Raw genomic sequence first — 23964 nt, 5'->3', positions numbered from 1 at the left:
CGTCTGATATATTGCACAATACAACAAAACAAAACGAAGTCTTTCTTTGACGTCTCATATATTGCTCAATACAGTGATACAGAAGGAAGTCTTTCTTTGACGTCTGACATATTACACAATACAATGATACAAAACGAAGTCTTTCTTTGACGTCTGATATATTGCACAATACAACAAAACAAAACAAAGTCTTTCTTTGACGTCTCATATATTGCTCAATACAACGATACAAAAGGAACTCTTTCCTTGACGTCTGACATGTTACACAATACAATGTTACGAAACGAAGGCTTTCTTTAATGTCTGACATATTACACAATACAGTGATACAGAAGGAAGTCCTTCTTTGACTTCAAATATAATGCACAATACAACAATTCAAAAAGAGGTCTTTCTTTGATATATTACACAATAAAACGATAGAGAAGGAAGTCTTTCTTTGACGTCTGATATATTACACAATACAATGATACAAAAGGAAGTCGTTCTTTGACATCTGATATATTACAAAATACAACGATACGAAAGGAAGTCGTTCTTTGATATATTACACAATACAATGATACAAAAGAAAAGTCTTTCTTTGACGTTTGATATATTACACAATACAGTGATACAGAAGGAAGTCGTTCTTTGACGTCTGATATATAACACAATACAACGATACAAAAGGAATTCGTTCTTTGACGTCTGACATACTACACAATACGACGAAATAAAATGAAGTATTTCTTTGACTTCTGATACATTTCACAATACAATAATTCAAAAGGAAGTCTTTCTTTGATGTCTGATATATTACACAATACAGTGATACAGAAGGAAGTCGTTCTTTGACGTCTGATATATAACACAATACAATGATACAGATGGAAGTCTTTCTTTGACGTCTCATATATTGCTCAATACAACGATACAAAAGGAACTCTTTCCTTGACGTCTGACATATTACACAAAACAATGATACGAAACGAAGTCTTTTTTTGACGTCTGACATATTACACAATACAATGATACAAAACGAAGTCTTTCTTTGATATATTACACAATACAATGATACAAAACGAAGTCTTTCTTTGACGTCTGATATATTGCACAATACAACAAAACAAAACGAAGTCTTTCTTTGACGTCTCATATATTGCTCAATACAACGATACAAAAGGAACTCTTTCCTTGACGTCTGACATATTACACAAAACAATGATACAAAACGAAGTCTTTCTTTGATATATTACACAATACAACGATACAAAACGAAGTCTTTCTTTGACGTCTCATATATTGCTCAATACAGTGATACAGAAGGAAGTCTTTCTTTGACGTCTGACATATTACACAATACAATGATACAAAACGAAGTCTTTCTTTGATGTCTGATATATTGCACAATACAACGATACAAAACGAAGTCTTTCTTTGACGTCTGATATATTGCTCAATACAACGATACAAAAGGAACTCTTTCCTTGACGTCTGACATGTTACACAATACAATGATACGAAACGAAGGCTTTCTTTGATGTCTGACATATTACACAATACAGTGAAACAGACGGAAGTCCTTCTTTGACTTCAAATATAATGCACAATACAACAATTCAAAAAGAGGTCTTTCTTTGATATATTACACAATAAAACGATAGAGAAGGAAGTCTTTCTTTGACGTCTGATATATTACACAATACAATGATACAAAAGGAAGTCGTTCTTTGACATCTGATATATTACACAATACAACGATACGAAAGGAAGTCGTTCTTTGATATATTACACAATACAATGATACAAAACGAAGTCTTTCTTTGACGTCTGACATATTACACAATACAACGATACCAAAGGAAGTCTTTCTTTCATATATTACACAATACAATGATACAAGAGAATGACGTTCGTTGACGTCTGACATACTACACAACACAACGATATGAAAGGAAGTCGTTCATTGATATATTACACAATACAATGATACAGAAGGAAGTCTTTCTTTGATATATTACACAATACAATGATAGAAAACGAGGTCTTTCTTTGACGTCTGACATATAACACAATACAATGATACAAAAGGAAGTCTTGATTTGATATATTACACAATACAATGATACAAAAGAATGACGTTCGCTGACGTCTGACATACTACACAATGCAACGGTATGAAAGGAAGTCGTTCTTTGACGTCTGATATATTACACAATACAATGATACAAAACGAAGTCTTTCTCTGATGTCTTAAATATTAAACAATACAACGATACGAAAGGAAGTCGTTTTTTGACGTCTGATATATTACACAATACAATGATACAAAACGAAGTCTTTCTTTGATGTCTGATATATTACACAATACAGTGATACAGAAGGAAGTTTTTCTTTGACTTCAAATATAATGCACAATACAACAATTCAAAAAGAGGTCTTTCTTTGATATATTACACAATAAAACGATAGAGAAGGAAGTCTTTCTTTGACGTCTGATATATTACACAATACAATGATACAAAAGGAAGTCGTTCTTTGACCTCTGTTATATTACACAATACAATGATACAAAAGGAAGTCGTTCTTTGACATCTGATATATTACAAAATACAACGATACGAAAGGAAGTCGTTCTTTGATATATTACACAATACAATGATACAAAAGAAAAGTCTTTCTTTGACGTTTGATATATTACACAATACAGTGATACAGAAGGAAGTCGTTCTTTGACGTCTGATATATAACACAATACAACGATACAAAAGGAATTCGTTCTTTGACGTCTGACATACTACACAATACGACGAAATAAAACGAAGTATTTCTTTGACTTCTGATACATTTCACAATACAATGATTCAAAAGGAAGTCTTTCTTTGATGTCTGATATATTACACAATACAGTGATACAGAAGGAAGTCGTTCTTTGACGTCTGATATATAACACAATACAATGATACAAAAGGAATTCGGTCTTTGACGTCTGACATATTACACAATGCAATGATACAGATGGAAGTCTTTCTTTGACGTCTCATATATTGCTCAATACAACGATACAAAAGGAACTCTTTCCTTGACGTCTGACATATTACACAAAACAATGATACAAAACGAAGTCTTTCTTTGATATATTACACAATACAACGATACAAAACGAAGTCTTTCTTTGACGTCTGATATATTGCACAATACAACAAAACAAAACGAAGTCTTTCTTTGACGTCTCATATATTGCTCAATACAGTGATACAGAAGGAAGTCTTTCTTTGACGTCTGACATATTACACAATACAATGATACAAAACGAAGTCTTTCTTTGATGTCTGATATATTGCACAATACAACGATACAAAACGAAGTCTTTCTTTGACGTCTGATATATTGCACAATACAACAAAACAAAACAAAGTCTTTCTTTGACGTCTCATATATTGCTCAATACAACGATACAAAAGGAACTCTTTACTTGACGTCTGTCATGTTACACAATACAATGATACGAAACGAAGGCTTTCTTTGATGTCTGACATATTACACAATACAGTGAAACAGACGGAAGTCCTTCTTTGACTTCAAATATAATGCACAATACAACAATTCAAAAAGAGGTCTTTCTTTGATATATTACACAATAAAACGATAGAGAAGGAAGTCTTTCTTTGACGTCTGATATATTACACAATACAATGATACAAAAGGAAGTCGTTCTTTGACATGTGATATATTACACAATACAACGATACGAAAGGAAGTCGTTCTTTGATATATTACACAATACAATGATACAAAACGAAGTCTTTCTTTGACGTCTGACATATTACACAATAAAACGATACCAAAGGAAGTCTTTCTTTCATATATTACACAATACAATGATACAAGAGAATGACGTTCGTTGACGTCTGACATACTACACAACACAACGATATGAAAGGAAGTCGTTCATTGATATATTACACAATACAATGATACAGAAGGAAGTCTTTCTTTGATATATTACACAATACAATGATAGAAAACGAGGTCTTTCTTTGACGTCTGACATATAACACAATACAATGATACAAAAGGAAGTCTTGATTTGATATATTACACAATACAATGATACAAAAGAATGACGTTCGCTGACGTCTGACATACTACACAATGCAACGGTATGAAAGGAAGTCGTTCTTTGACGTCTGATATACTAGTATTACACAATACAATGATACAAAACGAAGTCTTTCTCTGATGTCTTAAATATTAAACAATACAACGATACGAAAGGAAGTCGTTTTTTGACGTCTGATATATTACACAATACAATGATACAAAACGAAGTCTTTCTTTGATGTCTGATATATTACACAATACAGTGATACAGAAGGAAGTTTTTCTTTGACTTCTAATATAATGCACAATACAACAATTCAAAAAGAGGTCTTTCTTTGATATATTACACAATAAAACGATAGAGAAGGAAGTCTTTCTTTGACGTCTGATATATTACACAATACAATGATACAAAAGGAAGTCGTTCTTTGACCTCTGTTATATTACACAATACAATGATACAAAAGGAAGTCGTTCTTAGACGTCTGACATATTACACTATACAGTGATACAGAAGGAAGTCGTTCTTTCACAATCCAATGATACAAAAGAATGACGTTCGTTGACGTCTGATTTATTACAAAATACAACGATACGAAAGGAAGTCGTTCTTTGATATATTACACAATACAATAATACATAACTAAGTCTTTCTTTGACGTCTGACATATTACACAATACAATGATACAAAAGGAAGTCTTCCGTTGATATATTACACAATACAATGATACAAAAGAATGCCGTTCGTTGACGTCTCACATACTACACAATATAAAGAAATGAAAGGAAGTCGTTGTTTGATATATTACACAATACAATGATACAAAAGAAAAGTCTTTCTTTGACGTTTGATATATTACACAATACAGTGATACAGAAGGAAGTCGTTCTTTGACGTCTGATATATAACACAATACAACGATACAAAAGGAATTCGTTCTTTGACGTCTGACATACTACACAATACGACGAAATAAAACGAAGTATTTCTTTGACTTCTGATACATTACACAATACAATGATTCAAAAGGAAGTCTTTCTTTGATGTCTGATATATTACACAATACAGTGATACAGAAGGAAGTCGTTCTTTGACGTCTGATATATAACAGAATACAATGATACAAAAGGAATTCGTTCTTTGACGTCTGACATATTACACAATGCAATGATACAGATGGAAGTCATTTTTTGACGTCTGATATATTACACATGCAATGATACAGAAGAAAGTCTTTCACTCACGTCTCACATATGACTTAATCAACTATTCCATTAAATGGACAGCAGAAGAGGACCATCCAACTATTGATGCTTTCCTCCTTGGGTGGCACATGCAAACACTCTCATTTCCCATAATAACCTATATTTGTTACAGTGCAGAATGCGCTTGTGTATCCATCTACATGATGCATTTAAGGTCAATCCTTGGACATACATTACTGGAATATACACACATTGAACAAGTAAATTGACAAACATCTTGCAGCTAGCAAGCGTATACATACAAAATAGGCTTGGATTATATAACAAATGAATTGTCCCCTTAAATATATGCTTCAGACAAAAACGGAAACCAAAAAGAATGACAAGAATAGCTTATTGTAGGATGTTTTAAAAAATTATACTCAGATTCATAATTGTCGCAAAAAAAAATACTTATTTCCATACGGAATCCCAGGCATCAATCATACAAAATGACCGGTACCTTATCGGAAATACTTATAAAGGTATCCGTACACTCAACTCAATCAATCAATCTATATTCAGAACTGAAGGCCACAGGCCCATAGTACAAGTATATACAAAGTTCAAAAGCAAAATGGATTTCTCTTCAAAATAGCATGGTAGATAAACAAAGCAATATTTTTAAAATACATACGGTGAGAAGGTGACAATAGTTGGATAAATGTATGTTTGGACGGTTGTTTCGAAAAATAACTGGGTATATGTCTGCTTATAATGTTTCTATAATAATCACAAATAGCAGAACATGGTATTCATCTTCCAGGACATTCAATTTACAGTATCTGCATACAGTAGATTTCTTATGAAATTTCCCCTTATAACAACTTAAATGATAATAAACGTAACGAAACTGTGATAAGGCTATTCTTACTGTGTTAATATTGATATAACGTACATATGGTTCACACATGAAATTTCCTTGAAACAGAGAATAAGTAAACGCACAGGGACTATTTTGGAGTTTTGCATGCCACTCCTGTATAAAGCACTCAACTCAACACTGTCATTGTCGTAGATGTGTCACAACAATTCAACGATTCAACCTCTTTCCACGACTGTTGACTAAATGAATATGACATACGCTTTTTAAACATAATAAGACATATGTATTAAGCAATCTTCTCATTGTTACGTCGTATAAGGTAAAACAACGTAACGAATTTAACGAATGCGTGAACAGTTCACATACGCCTCATTCCCTATCAAGGTACGTGTGGCCGTACTCCCCATAGTTGAGCTGCATCTTAGGGCGTTTAGGATACGGCACTGACTCTTGCCTTTCAAGAGGAAGAATCCCAGCAACCGTACTGCTGTTGGGTACCACATCTCTGCCGCTTCCAATGTCGTTTGTCAAGAGTCTATCAGGTATCCGTTTCTGAGAAAGCTGAGTTGACCACTTCCCATCAGAATTCCATTTATCAGATTTTCGTGTGTTACACGTCTCTCTTTGATGATGTTCAGCACTACTGCGTGATGAAAGTGACCTTGAGCTTCTCGACCATTGGCTGTCATGCGTCCGTTTATTGGACTTCTCTCTTTGGCGACACACAGCACTACTGTGTGATGAAAGTGATCCTGAGCTTCTTGACGGCTCGCTGTCATGCATCCGTTTATTGGACTTCTCTCTTTGGCGACACACAGCACTACTGTGTGATGAAAGTGATCCTGAGCTTCTCGACCTCTCGCTGTCATGCGTCCGTTTATTGGACTTCTCTCTTTGACGACACACAGCACTACTGTGTGATGAAAGTGATCCTGAGCTTCTCGACGGCTCGCTGTCATGCATCCGTTTATTGGACTTCTCTCTTTGGCGACAAACAGCACTACTGTGTGATAAAAGTGATCCTGAGCTTCTCGACGGCTCGCTGTCTTGCATCCGTTTATTGGTCTTCTCTCTTTGGCGACACACAGCATTACTGTGTGATGAAAGTGATCCTGAGCTTCTCGACGGCTCGCTGTCTTGCATCCGTTTATTGGACTTCTCTCTTTGACGACACACAGCACTACTGTGTGATGAAAGTGATCCTGAGCTTCTCGACGGCTCGCTGTCATGCATCCGTTTATTGGACTTCTCTCGTTGGCGACAAACAGCACTACTGTGTGATGAAAGTGATCCTGAGCTTCTTGACGGCTCGCTGTCATGCATCCGTTTATTGGTCTTCTCTCTTTGGCGACACACAGCATTACTGTGTGATGAAAGTGATCCTGAGCTTCTTGACCTCTCGCTGTCATGCATCCGTTTATTGGACTTCTCTCTTTGGCGACAAACAGCACTACTGTGTGATGAAAGTGATCCTGAGCTTCTTGACGGCTCGCTGTCATGCATCCGTTTATTGGTCTTCTCTCTTTGGCGACACACAGCACTACTGTGTGATGAAAGTGATCCTGAGCTTCTTGACGGCTCGCTGTCATGCATCCGTTTATTGGTCTTCTCTCTTTGACGACACACAGCACTACTGTGTGATGAAAGTGATCCTGAGCTTCTTGACGGCTCGCTGTCATGCATCCGTTTATTGGTCTTCTCTCTTTGACGACACACAGCACTACTGTGTGATGAAAGTGATCCTGAGCTCCTCGGCTTCTCGTTGTCAGGTGTCCGTTCATGAGAATTCCCTCTTTGATGATACTCATCACCTGTTCGTGATACAAGTGACCCTGAGAAGATCGACCTTTCTACACCAGGCTCCTGCATAAGTGTTGAAGGGTTATGGTTTTCTATGCTGTAAATCCTTAAAGAAAAAACATTTGCTCCTCTGGAAAATTTTCTGAAGTAGCTGTACAATTGAATTAACTCCATTTTGGAAATGAAGGACTTGGAAACACGTTCTTTCAAAATATCAACGACTTTTTTAGCATTATGGACAGGTACATGGATAATGTCCATCACTATATCAGCCGTTAACATAAAGATCCTATCTGTGAGATAGTATTTACCTCGTCTTTTCTCAAGAAAGTCCCTTTCTGCCAAATTCCTCGACAGGCTTTCTGTAGCAACTTTTCCTAAAAGTTTAGTGAGCTTTTTGCATTTAGTTATGGAAAAAGTGCCTCTTTTTGCGGTGTTAATATTGTCTCTGTATGCCAAAACAAAACAAATTTCCCTGTCGAACATTCGTTCAAATCTGTTATATCCCACATTTTTATACATTCGTCTTACAGCCTGTCTGTAGGGTGTTGCCTTCTTTTTGGTAGCAATTCTCCAGAATTCTTGAAGGATATTGAACCTGTTAGTAACATTCATGTAACAGTGCAAAAAGTCAGCTGATATTCTAATTTGAGAACAAACGTCCCTGAAGGAATGTCCAAAGCCATTTTTGACATGGATCAGATATGTACATTCCGGTGTGTAGTGAAGTAGATCAAAAAGCTCTATAGTTTTCATTAAAATGTTGTCTCCAAGCAAATATCCCGATTCGACATCAGTCCTTTGTGAGAATATTCTGTTATACAGTATGTACCCACTGTTGTACTCCCGTTCTTGTTGTTGGGAAGACAATCGTGCAATCAGCTGCTTCTCTACAACGTCATTTGTTTCATCCAACAAAAAATCGTTAAAATCAATTTCATCCTTGAGAGGGTAGCCATTGTCACTAAAGTTAAGTTGTCTGATCCAGTATTTGATTGTTTTAGGGTCTACGTTTTCCGGTTTGCTTTCAGAATATAGCCATGGTAATGGCAGTATGTCCCTTTTCAAACTACAAATTTCCATCAGCTGCGAAAATTGTTCCTCAATTTTCGTCAAATATTCAACGTTAATTTGATACCATGTGCCATAATATCTAAATACTGAAATTCCAGAGTCAGTGGGAAAGTGTCCTTCAATCAGTTCTATCAGCTTTGCCTTTCCTCTAACGGTGAATATACCTGTCTCTGTGCTACCAAACCGAATAGACACGTCATTCACTAGTTGCTCTAGGGCAGCATGTGGAACCCTCTTTTCCTCCACGTAGCGCCTGCAAGCCTCAAGTACCTCTTTTAATGTTGGAGGACGTCCTTCCCATTTTGCCATTAATCTTTCAGTTGCATTTGTCCTCTCAAGGAGAAACCTGTCAGCTGATACCCAACTTTCAACGTCTTTGTGCACTAGCCTTACACGACTTGTAGTACATGATTGTTTTAATGATTCGGTCAGGAATGTTTTCATTTTGTCATCGTATTTCTGCTTCTCAGATTTCGAGTTCACAAGTTGTACGTGGTCAAACACGTCAAAACGAGGGTCATCTTTGTCCATTGTCTCACCAGTTTCATTTCCATCAAATATTTGGGACATCCTTATCAACAGCGCCGACATATCTTCCCAACTAAGACACTTGTGAAATGTGACACAAACTTCACTGATCTCGACGTTTACCGCACGTTTTCCATCTTTGACAAGGAGTGTGTACAATGACGACTGCTTCTTGATAGGCATCTGGTATTTGCTCGTGATGTCACCAAGGCAGTCCCAAAATGATAGGAATGTTTCTGACTCCGTCTGCCAGTAGGTTGCATAAGATGAAATCTTTTCCCCCAGTAAATGTTTTGATGACAATACCTTTAAACGGAAATCTAGTATTCGCCGACCAATACCTTTAGGAAAAGGACAGTCGATATGACCCTTAAGTAATTTCCAAGCAGGTCCTGTGGTAAGAGCGTAAATCTGTGGTCTACGTTCTTCGTCATGATCAACATCTCTGTAGAAGAACAACAGTGCATAATTTCTAGTGCCAACATTTAGTTCACTTCTCGCTTCTTCAGTAACAAAATGATCAAATTTCCATCTTGTCTTAGACTGTTTTCTTACGCAATACAGCTTAATATAAAACCCCTTAAGCCTCATTCTGTTAACAATATCGGGAAGAATGTCCTTCGGATGAACATCAGATTTATTTTGGAGAATACGATGTATAATCTGCTCTGGTGCCATGTTCTGCTTATGTTTTGTATCAAGCCTTGATATTTTCATCCATGGCAAGAGGTATTGCTTGTCCCTCCTCTGCACAAGATTTGATGAACTCATTTTCAATGTTCCCCAAGGGTAGTTGCGAATTTTACCTGTAATATTAAACATATCGTTAATGGCTAAACTAAGGGAATACAAGTTTGGAATTCGACGAACATTAACAAAAACAAACAGAAATAAATACAGGGTATTGAATCGGTTGAAAAATTAAAGAAAAGATAGTCTAAAATGTATACATTAAAAATAGATGACCTTATGATAGAGACATGTAGGCGGAAATGTGACAGTCCTCTGGAGTCAAATTCAATGCAACGTATATTTTTTTCTTGCCTTTTCTTTTGTTTTCAAACATGTCTTATTCAGTAAAGAGGTCAACTGGATTGGGCAAACTTTTCCAACAAATATGGGCCAAGATTAGGACCATCGAACATTGTAATAAACAGCATGTAGACAAAGTGCTATACTATTTTAATGAAAACATTATTCATTAATACTTACTAAAATAATAACGTCATGAATGGATTATACAATCTAGTGAGGGGTTGGGAATGGTAAAAACAAATGTAAAATACAAATTGTATATGAGTATAAGATGTAGGAAACAAAAATGTTAATGGAACCTCTGTATTGCCATGACGTATTTTTGCACAGTTTTGAATAGAAACGTGTTTTGTAACAATGAGCATGAATCATCACAACAGAAAATTGTGTGGATCGTGCATTGACCTCCAACTGATAAATCTCACAATTTCATCCACGATCTTTGCAAGGACTGTACACGAAAATGGGACGTCTCAACGCTGCCGATCGAAATCAGGCAATTGGACGATTGCAAGCTGGCGAATCAAAGAGTGAGGTGGCAAGGAACTTCAACGTTCATCCCAGCACAATAGCTCGATTGTGGGATCGATTTTGTCAAACAAATTCGACAAACGACCGTCCAAGATCAGGAAGACCTAGAGTCACCACACCTGCCCAAGATCGGTACATCCGGGTAACCCACCTACGTGACCGCCATCGTACCGCCCGGGACACTGCACAAGAACTGTTTGGAGCCCGAAGAGTGTCCGATCAGACAATCAGGCACCGTCTCCGAGAAGTAGAAATACGTGCCAAACGTCCAAAAGTTGCCCCCTCCTTGACACGACTACATCGACGTCGACGAGTGAGATGGTGTAACACGGTGCTGCCATGGAACCTGGCAAACTGGAGGCGCATATGGTTTAGCGATGAAACCCGTTATCTCCTCAGGCGACGTGATGGTAGAGACCGTGTCTACAGACGACGTCATGAACGTTTTGCTCCTAACTGCATCAGACAGGTGGACAGATTTGGCGGGGGAAGTGTTATGGTGTGGGGGGAATATCAAACACCCGCAGATCGGAACTTGTGCTTGCCCAAGGCAATCTGACGGCCAATCGATACATCGACCAGATTCTCCGTCTGCATGTCCTTCACTTTGTTGACCGTCAACGGCAGCTCTTCCAACAGGACAACGCCAGGCCCCACACAGCACGTGCCACCGTGGACTACCTGGCCAATAACAACATCAATACCCTCCCCTGTCCCTCCAGATCCCCGGATCTAAACCCAATCGAACACCTTTGGGATCAGATCGATAGACGGGTACGTCGACGTTGTATTCCACCACAGCATCTTCAACAGTTGTTCCACATGCTGCAGGAGGAATGGAGAAGGATTCCACAACAAAACATCCAACGACTGATTCTATCTGTACCCAGGAGGTGTCGGGCAGTGGTAGCAGCTGGGGGTGGTCATACGAAATACTGACTTCAACACCACCTGGTGGACAGCAGTTATGACTGTGATGACTGTTATTCTCATGAAATATGGACAAGATAGCAATGCATTGCTCCACACAATTTCATTCATGTATTTTTGTTTTCCGCTGATCTACACGTCCTTGAAAAACACCAAATTTTCATTGATATTTGGGTTTTGCGTTTCTTTTTTTGAAGAGTGTATAAACTATTTCGGGAATCGTACAGAGGAAGACTGGTACCTATTCTATTTCCAGTTGAATCTGGTACCTATTCTATTTCCAGTTGAATCTGGTACCTATTCTATTTCCAGTTGAATCCTTCCCAGAATATCAGAGTTGACGTACGTACAGTTATCCCAAACTTCAGATGCGTTTCGGAAAAGATACTGTTGATCTATTTAAAAGAATATTATTTCAGAGTAGCGTATATTGTCAATATGGGTAGACAGTTTCGTATCTTGGGATAAACTACCAATGAGATGTTTGTGAGCATTTGGCTGATGAAGTCGACTGCAAATGGTCATGAAAATGTTTACAAATCTCTCAAATAATTTCCAAAGTGAAGATGGTAAATATGGTCTGAAGGAAGGAATTTGCCGCCTTACTTATGCAGCGTCATTAGCTCATTTTCAGTCCGAAAATGTACAGGAGCGTAGAGAGTGGCTTTAACACTGTGTCTCCTTGATTAATATCATCAGACCGCTGGCTTTTATACTTCGTAAAGATTTGATACATTGACTAATTTCATGTTCGTATATGGTGATATAAGTAAGAATCTATAATGTATCTTAATAATTCAAAAGCATATCTAATAACTCATTGATGTTTGAAAAAACTCTTTCTTTTGCAAACTTTTCATGTCATCAAACCTATTTCTATGAAGATTCATTGTCAAATAATGTTTTTTTCAGACTATCGAAAATAGCTTTATATAATGATATGAGATACCATGATATATTAGATAGTTAATATTGATTGAAATACATAATCTTAAAGTAGGGTAATCTGAACTTTCAATTTGGATAGATAGTATAAGCGTTAACAAACGTTTCAATGACACACATCTTATGAACGCGCCACCATATTTCTTTATCACCACCCCTAAACACAACGCATGGGATGCACGTGCACAACACAGAAGCCCCATAAACGTGCATGGGGTGTCATTCTTGATTTTGACGGTTTTCAAGAAGGTCGATAAATCACTGTAGACCATTAATTTTGACAATCATCTTGCATCACACAGTTGCTACTGTTTGTTTCTAGCCGTTTGTGTTTGCTTGTTTATAAATGAAAATCGTACACATGCAAATTTCACGGTATGCACCAATCATTTTTCAAGATGAACAATGGTCATAATGAAGTGCAAGTGGTGATGCACCCTCAAAACATTCATTATTATCATATGAACATTGGTTGACTCGGATATAAACTCTGTCAAAAAAAGAAACGCAACCCCTGTCCTCAGATATGAAAAATTCGTTTGAATGAAGTTATTGCTTCCAAACTAAATGTTATTCGAATGTATTGAAATTATACACGTAATTAATGAAGATTACCATCCAAACAACTGCATTTGTACGCATAAGTGTATTTTATTGCTTATTCCGTCACAACGCATGAAATGACCCTCATGGTGACTTCGCACAAAAAAAACACATGCAAATCATGAAAATGGCAGTTAATGTAGGGGTGTATAAAAGCCCATGTGCTTTCGTATTATATTCATTCATTTGTCGCCGAAAAGCTGTGTGAAAAATGCCACGATTGAGTGCTGCCGACCGAAATATCGCCATTGGTCGTGTTCAAGCCGGAGAAAGTTTTGGAACTGTTGCACGGCACCTAAATGTTCACAAAACAACGATATCCCGACTTTGGAGCCGCTACAACAACTTCAATTTGACCAACGATCGCCCGAGAAGTGGAAGGCCAAGAATCACGACCCCCCCTTCAAGATCGGTACATCCGGGTCCATCACCTGCGTAATCGGCATGCCCTACCAACCGTGACTGCCACACAAATACCAGGTTTGAGGAGAGTGTCAGCTCAAACGATTAGGAACCGTCTGAAAGAAGCGGGTTTACGTGCCTGTAGACCAGTTGTTGGACCTGTACTACGCCCCCTACATCTCCGCCGACGACTCAGGTGGTGCAACAACGTAAGGATATGGACTTTACAAAACTGGAGGCGCATCTGGTTTTCTGATGAATCCCGTTTTCTTTTGCAACATCACGACGGAAGAAAACGTGTGTATAGGAGCCTCACCTTCTCCCGATTATTGACCAACAGACACAGATTTTTCAACCAGACAACGCCCGGCCTCATACTGCACGTGCAACAATGAACTTTCTGCAGAATTCCAACGTCAATGTCTTGCCATAGCCCTCTAAATCACCAGACCTCAACCCTATTGAACACCTGTGGGATACTCTGGGTCGACGCGTACGTCAACGTCAGCCGCCGCCACAGACGCTGCAACAGCTCGGCGTTGCACTGCAGGAGGAGTGGAGAGCCATTCCCCAGGAAAGAATCCGGCGTCTTATCCGTTCTTGTCCAAGGAGATGCCGTGCAGTGATTGCAGCTCGTGGTGCTCATACGAGATACTGAGAAAGACGCCCCCCCTGGTGACAAACTGGTGTCTGTGAGATGACTTTTGAAATGACAATTTTAAACATGCCCATCTTGGTTATTATTCTGCCAAATTTCAGACTTCTGTCTTAAATAATAACAATGCTGTGTCGTCTTAAAACTTCAGATCAAAATCTCTAAAATACAGGGGTTGCGTTTCTTTTTTTGACAGAGTTTATCTCCCAATGGTTTCAATCGTAAATTAAAAATGAAGTTACCCTACATTTTTGTAAGAGTATACATGCCATTAACATACACATTCGGACACAGCAAAGGGATGACACTGCTACAAAATGGCGTACATCAGACCGTATTACCCGAGGGACAAGCACACAACGTATTTATCTTATCGCCATGTTAAATGTACAAAATTTCATTTTATTTTATATGGAAGATCGCTTCCGACTAAAGTCGGTTAAATAAATCTGTACAAAGCGAACTCAAAAGCAGCTGATCGAACGTTTTTTCGAATTCAGTGCACGGCATGCGTCATATTATGACGTCATACGATTGTTAACGCTTCATCTTCTAGGCGGGGAGCTTGGAGGTTACCGTGGGAGCGGGTAATATTTTTTCCAGTTGTCACCTTCCTGAGAGGGGTGACAGGGAATCTTGTTAAAGCGCCATTGACCAATGAAATTTAAGTATTTTACATGAAGGTAAGATAATTATATTTGTCATCTGAGTGTGTCTAGGGATACACTGTATATGCACGTTGTAACGCATTGTATCGGATCATTGTTCAGATAACGAATGGCGTTATTACACACAAACAATATCTCCCCCCCCCCCCCCAAAAAAAAGCATTGATCTACGAAATTGGAATACGAAATAAGCGAGCCTGGCCAGTAGATCCCTTTAGTCGCCTCGCCTCTTTCGATCGAAAATCAGTTCTGACCCGAATATTCACGGGTTCACGGGTTTGATAAGGAGCATATTATTACAGACATATGTAACCCACGGTAAATATCTATCTATAATATTTCATAACCGACTACATGATTATAAATAGGATAAATGACCTTATAAACACTTCGCAACTTCCGGTTTGAAAGCGATACTTGGCGTGTGTAGGGTGAAGCCTGGATGCACATGACACACGTCTGATATGAACAAGCACCTAATGGGCACAACACTATCTATATCTATAAAGAGGATCTGCCCCCTCTGTTGTGCTATCAAATGGCCATGATATCCACTTACTTCCTGCGCAATATTCGCAGTACACATACACACAGATTTTAGGACGATATTTGGTAATTGTAATCAAGTGTGAGTTCAAATGTCTTCAACATGGGGCGAGTTGTTCACTTTGCAAACTTGAGAATCTTGACCTTTGTCTATGTAATAGCTATATTCGCCGGAACGAATGACGAATGATGTCTGGGGGGCTCAATCGTTTATTCGGGGTATTGTGAGTTTGGTGATCCAGCAGAATAACGATAATTGAGTGAAATGGAACAGTTAGGCAATAATATCATAATTAACCAAAATAACATGACTTTTCAACACATCACATCTTAATTCATGACATACTAAATATATCACTCATTACACCATGTTGAAATACCATACATTTTGTTGTCAAGTCACGAACAGCTACGAGCAAGTGGCATGTAGGAAGTTGCAACATGACAGCTCATTGTGGCAACTTTTAACATTTCACAGTCACCAATTAGCAAATCACGATATCGAGAGGCATATGGCGTTGATAAGACGTCTGGTCAACCAAGGGCGACGATAATCAGAGAGCAGATCACGATATCAGAGGCATATGGCGTTGATAACAGACGTCTGGTAAACCAAGGGCGACAACCGTTTCATCAAATACAGTAACTAATAAGCAGATTACAATCACGATATCGAGAGGCATATGTCGTTGATTACAGACGTCGCTTTTGTCAACCAAGGGTGACTACCGTTTTATCAGAACGACTGTGTTACGAAACCATGAACAACTGACTGACTGATTGAGTTTGGTTTTACGCCACTTTTAGCAATATTCCAGCAACATCACGGCAGGGGACACCTGACTGAAATGGGCTTCACAACATTGTGCCCATGTCACGGCACGGGGATTCGGACCCAGGTCTTCCGACGTGACGAACGTTAACCAACTCTACCCGATCAGTTATAGGATAGATTGATGGGAAACTTAACCTCTTGCGTATTTTAATTTCTACATCGAGATCCAAAGAAGTTTAATATATTTACTGTAATAACACGTTATCTATTGAGACGTCGTTTTGGCGTGACGAGCCAACGCTTTAACCACTAGGCTACCCCACCGCCCCAAACCGTGAACAAAGTGTCTATCATATTGGAGATGAGGTGAGCTTCACAGAACCACAGGTGTTAGACATTCGTAACTACTCGCCTCTTTCCGTGACCTACAAGACGATTCGTACCCCTATCGTACGCCATTATTGCCATGAATCGTGGCAAACCAATCAAATCGCGCGTAGTAAAACGCATTTCGAAGCGTTAGAGATTCTAGCACTTGTTTTAGGTTGGGTCGTTTTCGGGATTCGAACCCACACTCTCATTGTCAGGCAATCGCCAGCACACAAAGTCAGCGATCTAACCCACACAGCCACCGCAGCTTCCACAAAATGAAAAAAAACAATCCTTACCTCAAAATATTTAAAAGCATTTGATATTTGAAACATATTTAGGAAATACATCAGGTAACCTGTATGGGTCGTACGTGTAACTAATACGGTTAATACAATTAACGTAATTTGGGTAAGATTGTGTCAGAAATGTTGGGCCTGTTGGAAATTATGTCATTTTTTATAATTGTATAGGTTACAAAGAATACGTGTCACACCTACCTGAGACCAGATGTCCAAACAGCAGCACACTTACTCCAACTCCACCATAGCCTACTCTGGTTGTCGACAAATGCCTGATATGTAACAACCCAATGCGTCGATAACACTTGTTAAGTAATTGTAAGCTGTATATGCTAAACGGGTGTCTAGCGCCGCTCAGACAAGGGCAGCACACGTGATGTTATCAGCAGAAAAAACTTGAGTCAATACAGACACAATACAAGATAACATAAGTGGTTGCTAGCCGTAACTACATGCATTATGTTCAAAGTTCGTATCTCAGAAGTTGTGCCCAATGTTTTCGTAACAAAACAATGTCACTGATTGAACCATTTACGTGTTTCAATCTTTCCAAATTCATAATTTGAAAAGAAATTTCTGAAATATTTGTTTGTTATTCACAAATAGACAACATGCCCTTTGGACTGCATGACAGAGCAAAATACAGCTGTACCACCGGTCAACGTGACAAGTGCGTTGTCTGCATGACGTAAACACTTTTCTCTTTAGCAGTTTAGGATTTTGCCTTGTCTGGGTTGGTTTTAGGGCGTCTTCCTCGACCGGTCCTTACTTTAAAGCCCCCTGTCTGACGTTAAATTTGATGAGACGGGAAATGACGCTTTTAGGGTTCCTGAAGAACAGAGCAACATTATTCTGAGATTGTCCACCCTCTATCATGCCAATGGCCTGCCATTTCTGTGCGTTTGTCAGATACTGTCGAGGTGGCATTTTCACAAGAGATAGAGGGACACGCTTACTGTCAGTTTTATAGGCTAGAATGCACGTGTGGTGCATGATGCACGTGTATCATGTAAAAGTAATATGGTACTGACTCTCGTGTCAGCCATAAGTGATTTCCGATGTGGGTTCGAATGCAATCAGCTTGCAACTTTTATGTAGCATTGTTTCAACTATAAATTCCACTTGGGGGGTTCCCTTATTTCTTGTGCCTTGTATTTTTATAAATATGAAAGAATCTTGCTTTAATTTCCAGGTATCCATTCGCATGATCCTCACAACCAATGTGCGCTCTGCACCAAATCTATTTCTGAGGATAGTCATCACAGGATATTCATGTGCACTGACCATTGTAATTATTGTCTTGAACCTGTCCATTCTACCGCGATATATTTAATCCACCTGACCAAAATGTAAACCTGCCATTGATAACAGAATCACATACGAAGAAGAATGCCTTGATGACTGAATGTATCAGTACATGATGTGTAGACTCATACCTGCAGCCAAAGCTTTGGGGAAATACTTTTATAAAACCATACAAAAAGCTATTGAAGGTATATGGATAGAATATAAACAGAATGTTTGAAAAACACTAATTTCCTTCAACCCATCATTTTGATTTTCTTTTTTACAATTCAAATATTGATGAAGGTTGTCATGGTAACACTTTTCCCGAGCTGATAGTCAAAGTGAACATCCTTTGTAGCATCAGTAATATTTTCTAAAATGATCATACCATGTATCAGTTTCGATATTATTTTTAGACTCGTATTTCCTTACTTCGACGGCTTATGAGTGTGACTCACCAATATGATATGAAACCTTCGCTCACCAATATTTGCAAATAGGGCATCAACTGCTTTTACAACGAAAGACAAACATTTTCCCAAAGATAAACTACTCCATTTAAAATCTAAACGAACTTGCATAATTGACATCGTTATTAAATGACTGAGAGAAGCGCACGTAAAGTCAGTGTTAATGGATTGTGTTGCGATTCCGAACGTGTCGATGTTAGCTTCCAGAAGATAGAAAATATGCTCGGCGAAAATACGTACATTCATTTACCCTTGCCTCTGTATGACCGTATTAATTTCTAGCCCCCAATCCAAACAGCAATCCCAAGACGGCCTTCAAAATAATCCAGAATGTTGGCCTCCTCACTTCGTTCTGTCCCAGAGGAACTAGATCTTCACTACACTACATGGAAAGTCACCGGTCTGATTTGAAACATTCAGGAGCTCCATCTTGGAATATGAATACACCATCTCTAGAAACTAGAAACGTTTAATACGACAAACTAATCGGTATGCATCACAGTAAGGCCCATTTTAACTATAGCATCATGACTTAACTATTTGACCAGTAACTCTGGTTGTCACTCATAACATATCTTTTCAGCGTTTTTAATCCTGACCATGACACCGAACATTTTTCTGCCATCGTTCACCTTCTGCATGGCTTTTCATTGTGTAAGCGCTACCTTTACTTGTGCAATATTTAGACAGAGTTATAGAATGTACTATGACCCTTCTCTGACCCAGACCATTATGGAAAGTTCTGCTGTTTCTTAGGTTTCCAGGGGAGGTTACTCTTGCCCCTCATCTCACACTGCGTCTCAAGTAACAGGAAGAAGTCTATTCTGTGGAAATCATTGTTATCCTGGATATTCAGAGCTGGCCTAGTTTGGAATAAAACGTCCGACTTCTGAATCCACATCTCTGTTAGACCTACAGTGTCAAAAAAATGTAAAACACAAGGTTACAGTCCAGATTTAGTCTTTAACATAGAAAGATTCCTTGATAAGAGCAATGTAGTATTTGTGTATATTATTTTACAGAAAAGATTTATTCTCTGTGAACCTTTAGTTCCTTTTATCTCCTTCAATCTCAGCTTCTTGAAAGTGATGGTATAAAATGCAACAAACCCAATACAATCATTGAAAACTGTCAGTTCATGGAGCATATTATTATATATTTTATCAAATAGAATCAAACAAGCAGCCAGCACCGAACTGAAAACAACAACCCACAACAACATGTACTGAACGCCGTGCACCACTGACGACACTAAGGATAGACCTTATAGTTTCACATCAGGGCGTGTTTACATGAGAAACCACGTCACCTCTCGTACTGAAAACACGGTCATACACCAGTGACAGTTTACATTTACACTGGGAAAAGATGGTCTCCTTGCATGATGCCTTCATCCTCTCTGTCCTGATCACAGTGTGTGAGTAGCATAGTTACATACCATCTGTGTAGACAGATTTATACAAAATAGTGTACAAAAATAACCATGATTTTGATTATATTATAGAGGTGATAGATAACCTTCTTTAAAGTGTTTACTTTGTGTGCGGAGAAAGAGAGACTGATTAATTTTGTTCAGTATGATGTTCCTTACAAGCTAAAATATATGGTTCAACTCATTCTATGTGTGTGTTCTGTAGTTACAGTCTTTCTTGTTTAGATTATGTTATTTATGTAAATTGTATGGCTGACACCATTAAGTAAGTGCACGGTTCATCTTATTCAGCATTGGCATATGAAGAATGCTACATGCGACAGAAACGGTCAGGTGCAAGCCCTGGGGGCAGACCCGACAATGGACCAGAGAAGAAACTGACATGTGCTGACCGATGCTGTGGGAACATTGACTCGCGGTATTGTTGCTCTACAAGGTGAGTTAAAAACAAACAGCACCAGGCGTCCATGCTGGTCAAATCAGATGGTTACGATGATGACGGTATGCCCTTACACCATCAGAGACGCTGAACACAAAAGGTCTTATCAATTTAGGTATGAACACATACCATCAAATAAGTGTAATGCGACTTTGGCGTAAACGACCATGCATTCTAACATTGGCATTCTCGGTAAAACAGTCAGTGTAGAATCAAACGAACTATTGGCTGGTATGGAAAAATATGAGATGACTACATTGAACACCGGCAAGGTGTTGGCTGTATGTCAAGCATGTCAGGTGTCTGTACTGGCTGACGTCTACATGGTTAGTGTTGTCTCGAACCATGACGAATCAACAATTATCCAGGTTCCAGGTTGAAAAGTAAACATGGAATTAGAGCGACATACCTGCAATCACTGTAATGGCGTTGACTCTGAGAAGCATGGTATATTTTGTCATGACATTTGATGTGTTACTAAAGAATGATGACTACATAGTGAATCCGAATTATTTGAACTCTGACAACTTGAACTAATTATGGCACGATACATTTGAAAATGAAAATAGTGAGTGTGTTTGATCTGAAGCCACGCTTGGCAGTCTTAGCTTATGCCACGTCGTTTCATTGGGGGAAAGTCTCTCAGTGATGGCGGTCGTCGACGATGACCACGAGACAACATGGCAACAGTGATTATATCCTTAACGATCATAAGATTCTAAAACGCATATGGGAGCGGTGAGGCAGTGGAGTGGTTAAATCGTTCGCTCGTCGCGCCGAAGACCCGGATTCGATTCCACAGATGGGTACAAAATGTGAAACCCGTTTCAGATGTTGCTGGAATACTCATTGACCCTATGGGCTGCGAATATTGGGGGAATGCCTGAAATAACAGGACCACTCGTGTTTTGTGGCCATTTTAGTAATATTGGTGGAATATTTGGCTCCACACAGTGTGCCCATGAGGAAAATTGAACCTAGTCTTCAGCGAACGCTCTAACCACCAAGTTACCCATGGCCCCTTGCATTATCAACGTTTCACATTTCAGCGCTACCACGTCTGGTTTGTCGACTCCCGCGGTTGCTGGCATCGCCGTTGGGGTCGTCGCTCTCATCGGAATTATCGTCGGAATCACTCTGTACTGCGTGTGTTGCCGGAAGTCTTCGAGAAGAGAACAAGGCCGAGCTGTGAAGACAAACAAACGAGCTGTCAAACCATCAGGTACAAACAGCACTTACTGAAACCTTTGTTCTTTGGCACCGAGGTTAGAATTGGTCTTCAGCAACCCAACCTTGTCATAAGAGGCGACTAACGGGATCGGGTGGTCAGGCTTGCTTACTTGGCTGACACATGTCATCGTATCCCAACTGCGTAGATCGATTCTCAGGATGTTGATCACTGGATTGTCTGGTCCAGACACGAGTATTTACAGACCGCCATCATACAGCTGGAATATTGCTGAGTGCGTTGACGGTGACGGTGACGGTGACGGTGGCGGTGGCGGTGGCCTATATTTAGGCTTTCGATCGTCTTAGAACTTAAAAGGCTCTGTGGGACGGGTCTCTGGGCGAAAAGCTTACGAGTTTTGGAGTGGAACGTGGCTCTGGCTTAAATAAAAATATGTTAAAGTTCAGTTGTGAACAGAACTTGATAGCTTTAACGGATTCACTAGCGGATTCATTGGCGGTTTCATTAGAGTATTTCAGAACCTAATATGCCTGGTTAATTGGTTGTTTTCTGATCTACTATGTAATTTATTTGATCCAGGTACTCCGAAACCGGCCTTTAACCCTGGGTACGGTTACCCTGCTCAGCCACACCCAGGTGGCGCCCCACCGGCGGGACTAAGTTACCCTCCCCCACCCTACTCGCCACCAACACAAATAGTCTCCATAAAGCCCACGGCACCAGCCTACGTCCCTAACTCCAGGAAGGCCTCACCTCCCCAGGTCGACCCACCGACAATGAAGAAGACCCCAAGTCCTACATCCGAGTACCCAGCATCCGTCAGCGACAGCCATGTCTATGAGACCATTCCTTAATGATTTTGCCTTAAAGAGAACCATGAAGATTTTCGGTCAACCTTTTAGCCTTGTATTTTGTGACTTGTGTCAATATGTTTCAATGTGCCTTAGTAACAAGGGTGACTTTAAAGCAGGCTTTTAAATGTCCTGTGCACATTTTATGAAAAATATAACACCAAAAGATGATACGTTTATTAGATAAAACATCAACGAATGAGAATAAAGATTGTCGATTATCCACGCAAAATGGGTTTTATGTTATACAAAGAGTAGTCTCTGTAATACTTCAGGTATCTCTTGTAAATGTGTCAAAATCTTGGAATTGGACTGGGCGCTCTACAAGGCCCTACGTCAAAGGCCTCTTTCGATGAACTTTACTGTGTTGTTTGCATACTGTTCCTGAATCATGCGTTCACCTTGACCTCTGGAAAGACGAGCTTCCATTATCAAACGTGTACAGGGTTTATGAAGGGTTTGGAATACAGACGTGGTTCACTGGCGTAAATTCTTTTCTCGATACGTTTCAAAACATCTCACACAAAAATGACACAGATTTCCAGAGTCAGCAGTAATTGTGAGCTCCGTAACGCCATGTTCCCGCCACCCATCGTCCTTAGGATTTGGGTATGAGATGTTTCTTGCACTCATCAAAAACGTCGAAGAGTTAATCTTTCTCCTGGTAACATGTCTGTTTAAATTTACCTATACATATATATACTATCCCCAAAAAGAAACGCATAGGCGATTTGTTTTTTTAATAATCTATTAAGTACCTATTGTGTTCAAACAATCGTCAAAATATGTAACAGAAGTGTTCATGACATGATTTTACACAATTGCACAAGTAAAAAATCGATTTTACCTGAAAATGTTGATTTTGATGAGATTTCTTACAAGGGATCAAATAGGCATCGCCACAACGCAACAGAAATCACCTTCCAGTTGAAATTGTGTAGCAACGAGCATGCACTGTCTGGCAATAAAAATCCA

At 39.1% G+C, this 23964-nt stretch overlaps 2 protein-coding genes and 3 long non-coding RNA genes across 5 annotated transcripts; 3 read left to right on the top strand and 2 right to left on the bottom strand.

The window, feature by feature from the left end:
* Positions 1–791: 791 nt before the first annotated feature.
* On the bottom strand, positions 792–2030 carry LOC124276058. The gene is made up of 2 exons (XR_006898400.1): positions 1668–2030; positions 792–1426 (listed from the first exon to the last, which is right to left on the bottom strand). It is a non-coding gene; the product is annotated as an uncharacterized LOC124276058 (long non-coding RNA).
* Positions 2031–3706: 1676 nt separating this feature from the next.
* Positions 3707–4606, top strand: LOC124276059. Its single transcript, XR_006898401.1, has 3 exons — positions 3707–3835; positions 4015–4157; positions 4414–4606. It is a non-coding gene; the product is annotated as an uncharacterized LOC124276059 (long non-coding RNA).
* A 7-nt stretch (positions 4607–4613) lies between these two features.
* Positions 4614–4817, top strand: LOC124276060. The gene is made up of 2 exons (XR_006898402.1): positions 4614–4693; positions 4735–4817. It is a non-coding gene; the product is annotated as an uncharacterized LOC124276060 (long non-coding RNA).
* A 1710-nt stretch (positions 4818–6527) lies between these two features.
* LOC124276042 lies at positions 6528–17582 on the bottom strand. The gene is made up of 3 exons (XM_046711684.1): positions 17520–17582; positions 7949–10366; positions 6528–7588 (listed from the first exon to the last, which is right to left on the bottom strand). The coding sequence occupies exons 2-3, from the start codon at positions 10329–10331 to the stop codon at positions 6528–6530; spliced, it is 3444 nt and encodes a 1147-aa protein (XP_046567640.1). The 5' UTR covers positions 10332–10366; positions 17520–17582.
* Positions 17583–20352: 2770 nt separating this feature from the next.
* On the top strand, positions 20353–23210 carry LOC124276057 (cysteine and tyrosine-rich protein 1-like). The gene is made up of 4 exons (XM_046711698.1): positions 20353–20495; positions 20802–20946; positions 21999–22171; positions 22718–23210. Exons 1-4 carry the CDS (start codon positions 20447–20449, stop codon positions 22990–22992), a joined length of 642 nt encoding a protein of 213 aa, XP_046567654.1. The 5' UTR covers positions 20353–20446; the 3' UTR covers positions 22993–23210.
* The last annotated feature ends 754 nt before the right edge of the window (positions 23211–23964 follow it).

This window comes from Haliotis rubra, unplaced genomic scaffold, assembly GCF_003918875.1.
Source record: "Haliotis rubra isolate DU_JTF1 unplaced genomic scaffold, ASM391887v1 Scf205, whole genome shotgun sequence".
Lineage (NCBI taxonomy): Eukaryota > Metazoa > Mollusca > Gastropoda > Lepetellida > Haliotidae > Haliotis > Haliotis rubra.
The sequence above is the reverse complement of the archived record's forward strand: the minus strand, read 5'-3'. Positions and strand labels throughout refer to the sequence as shown.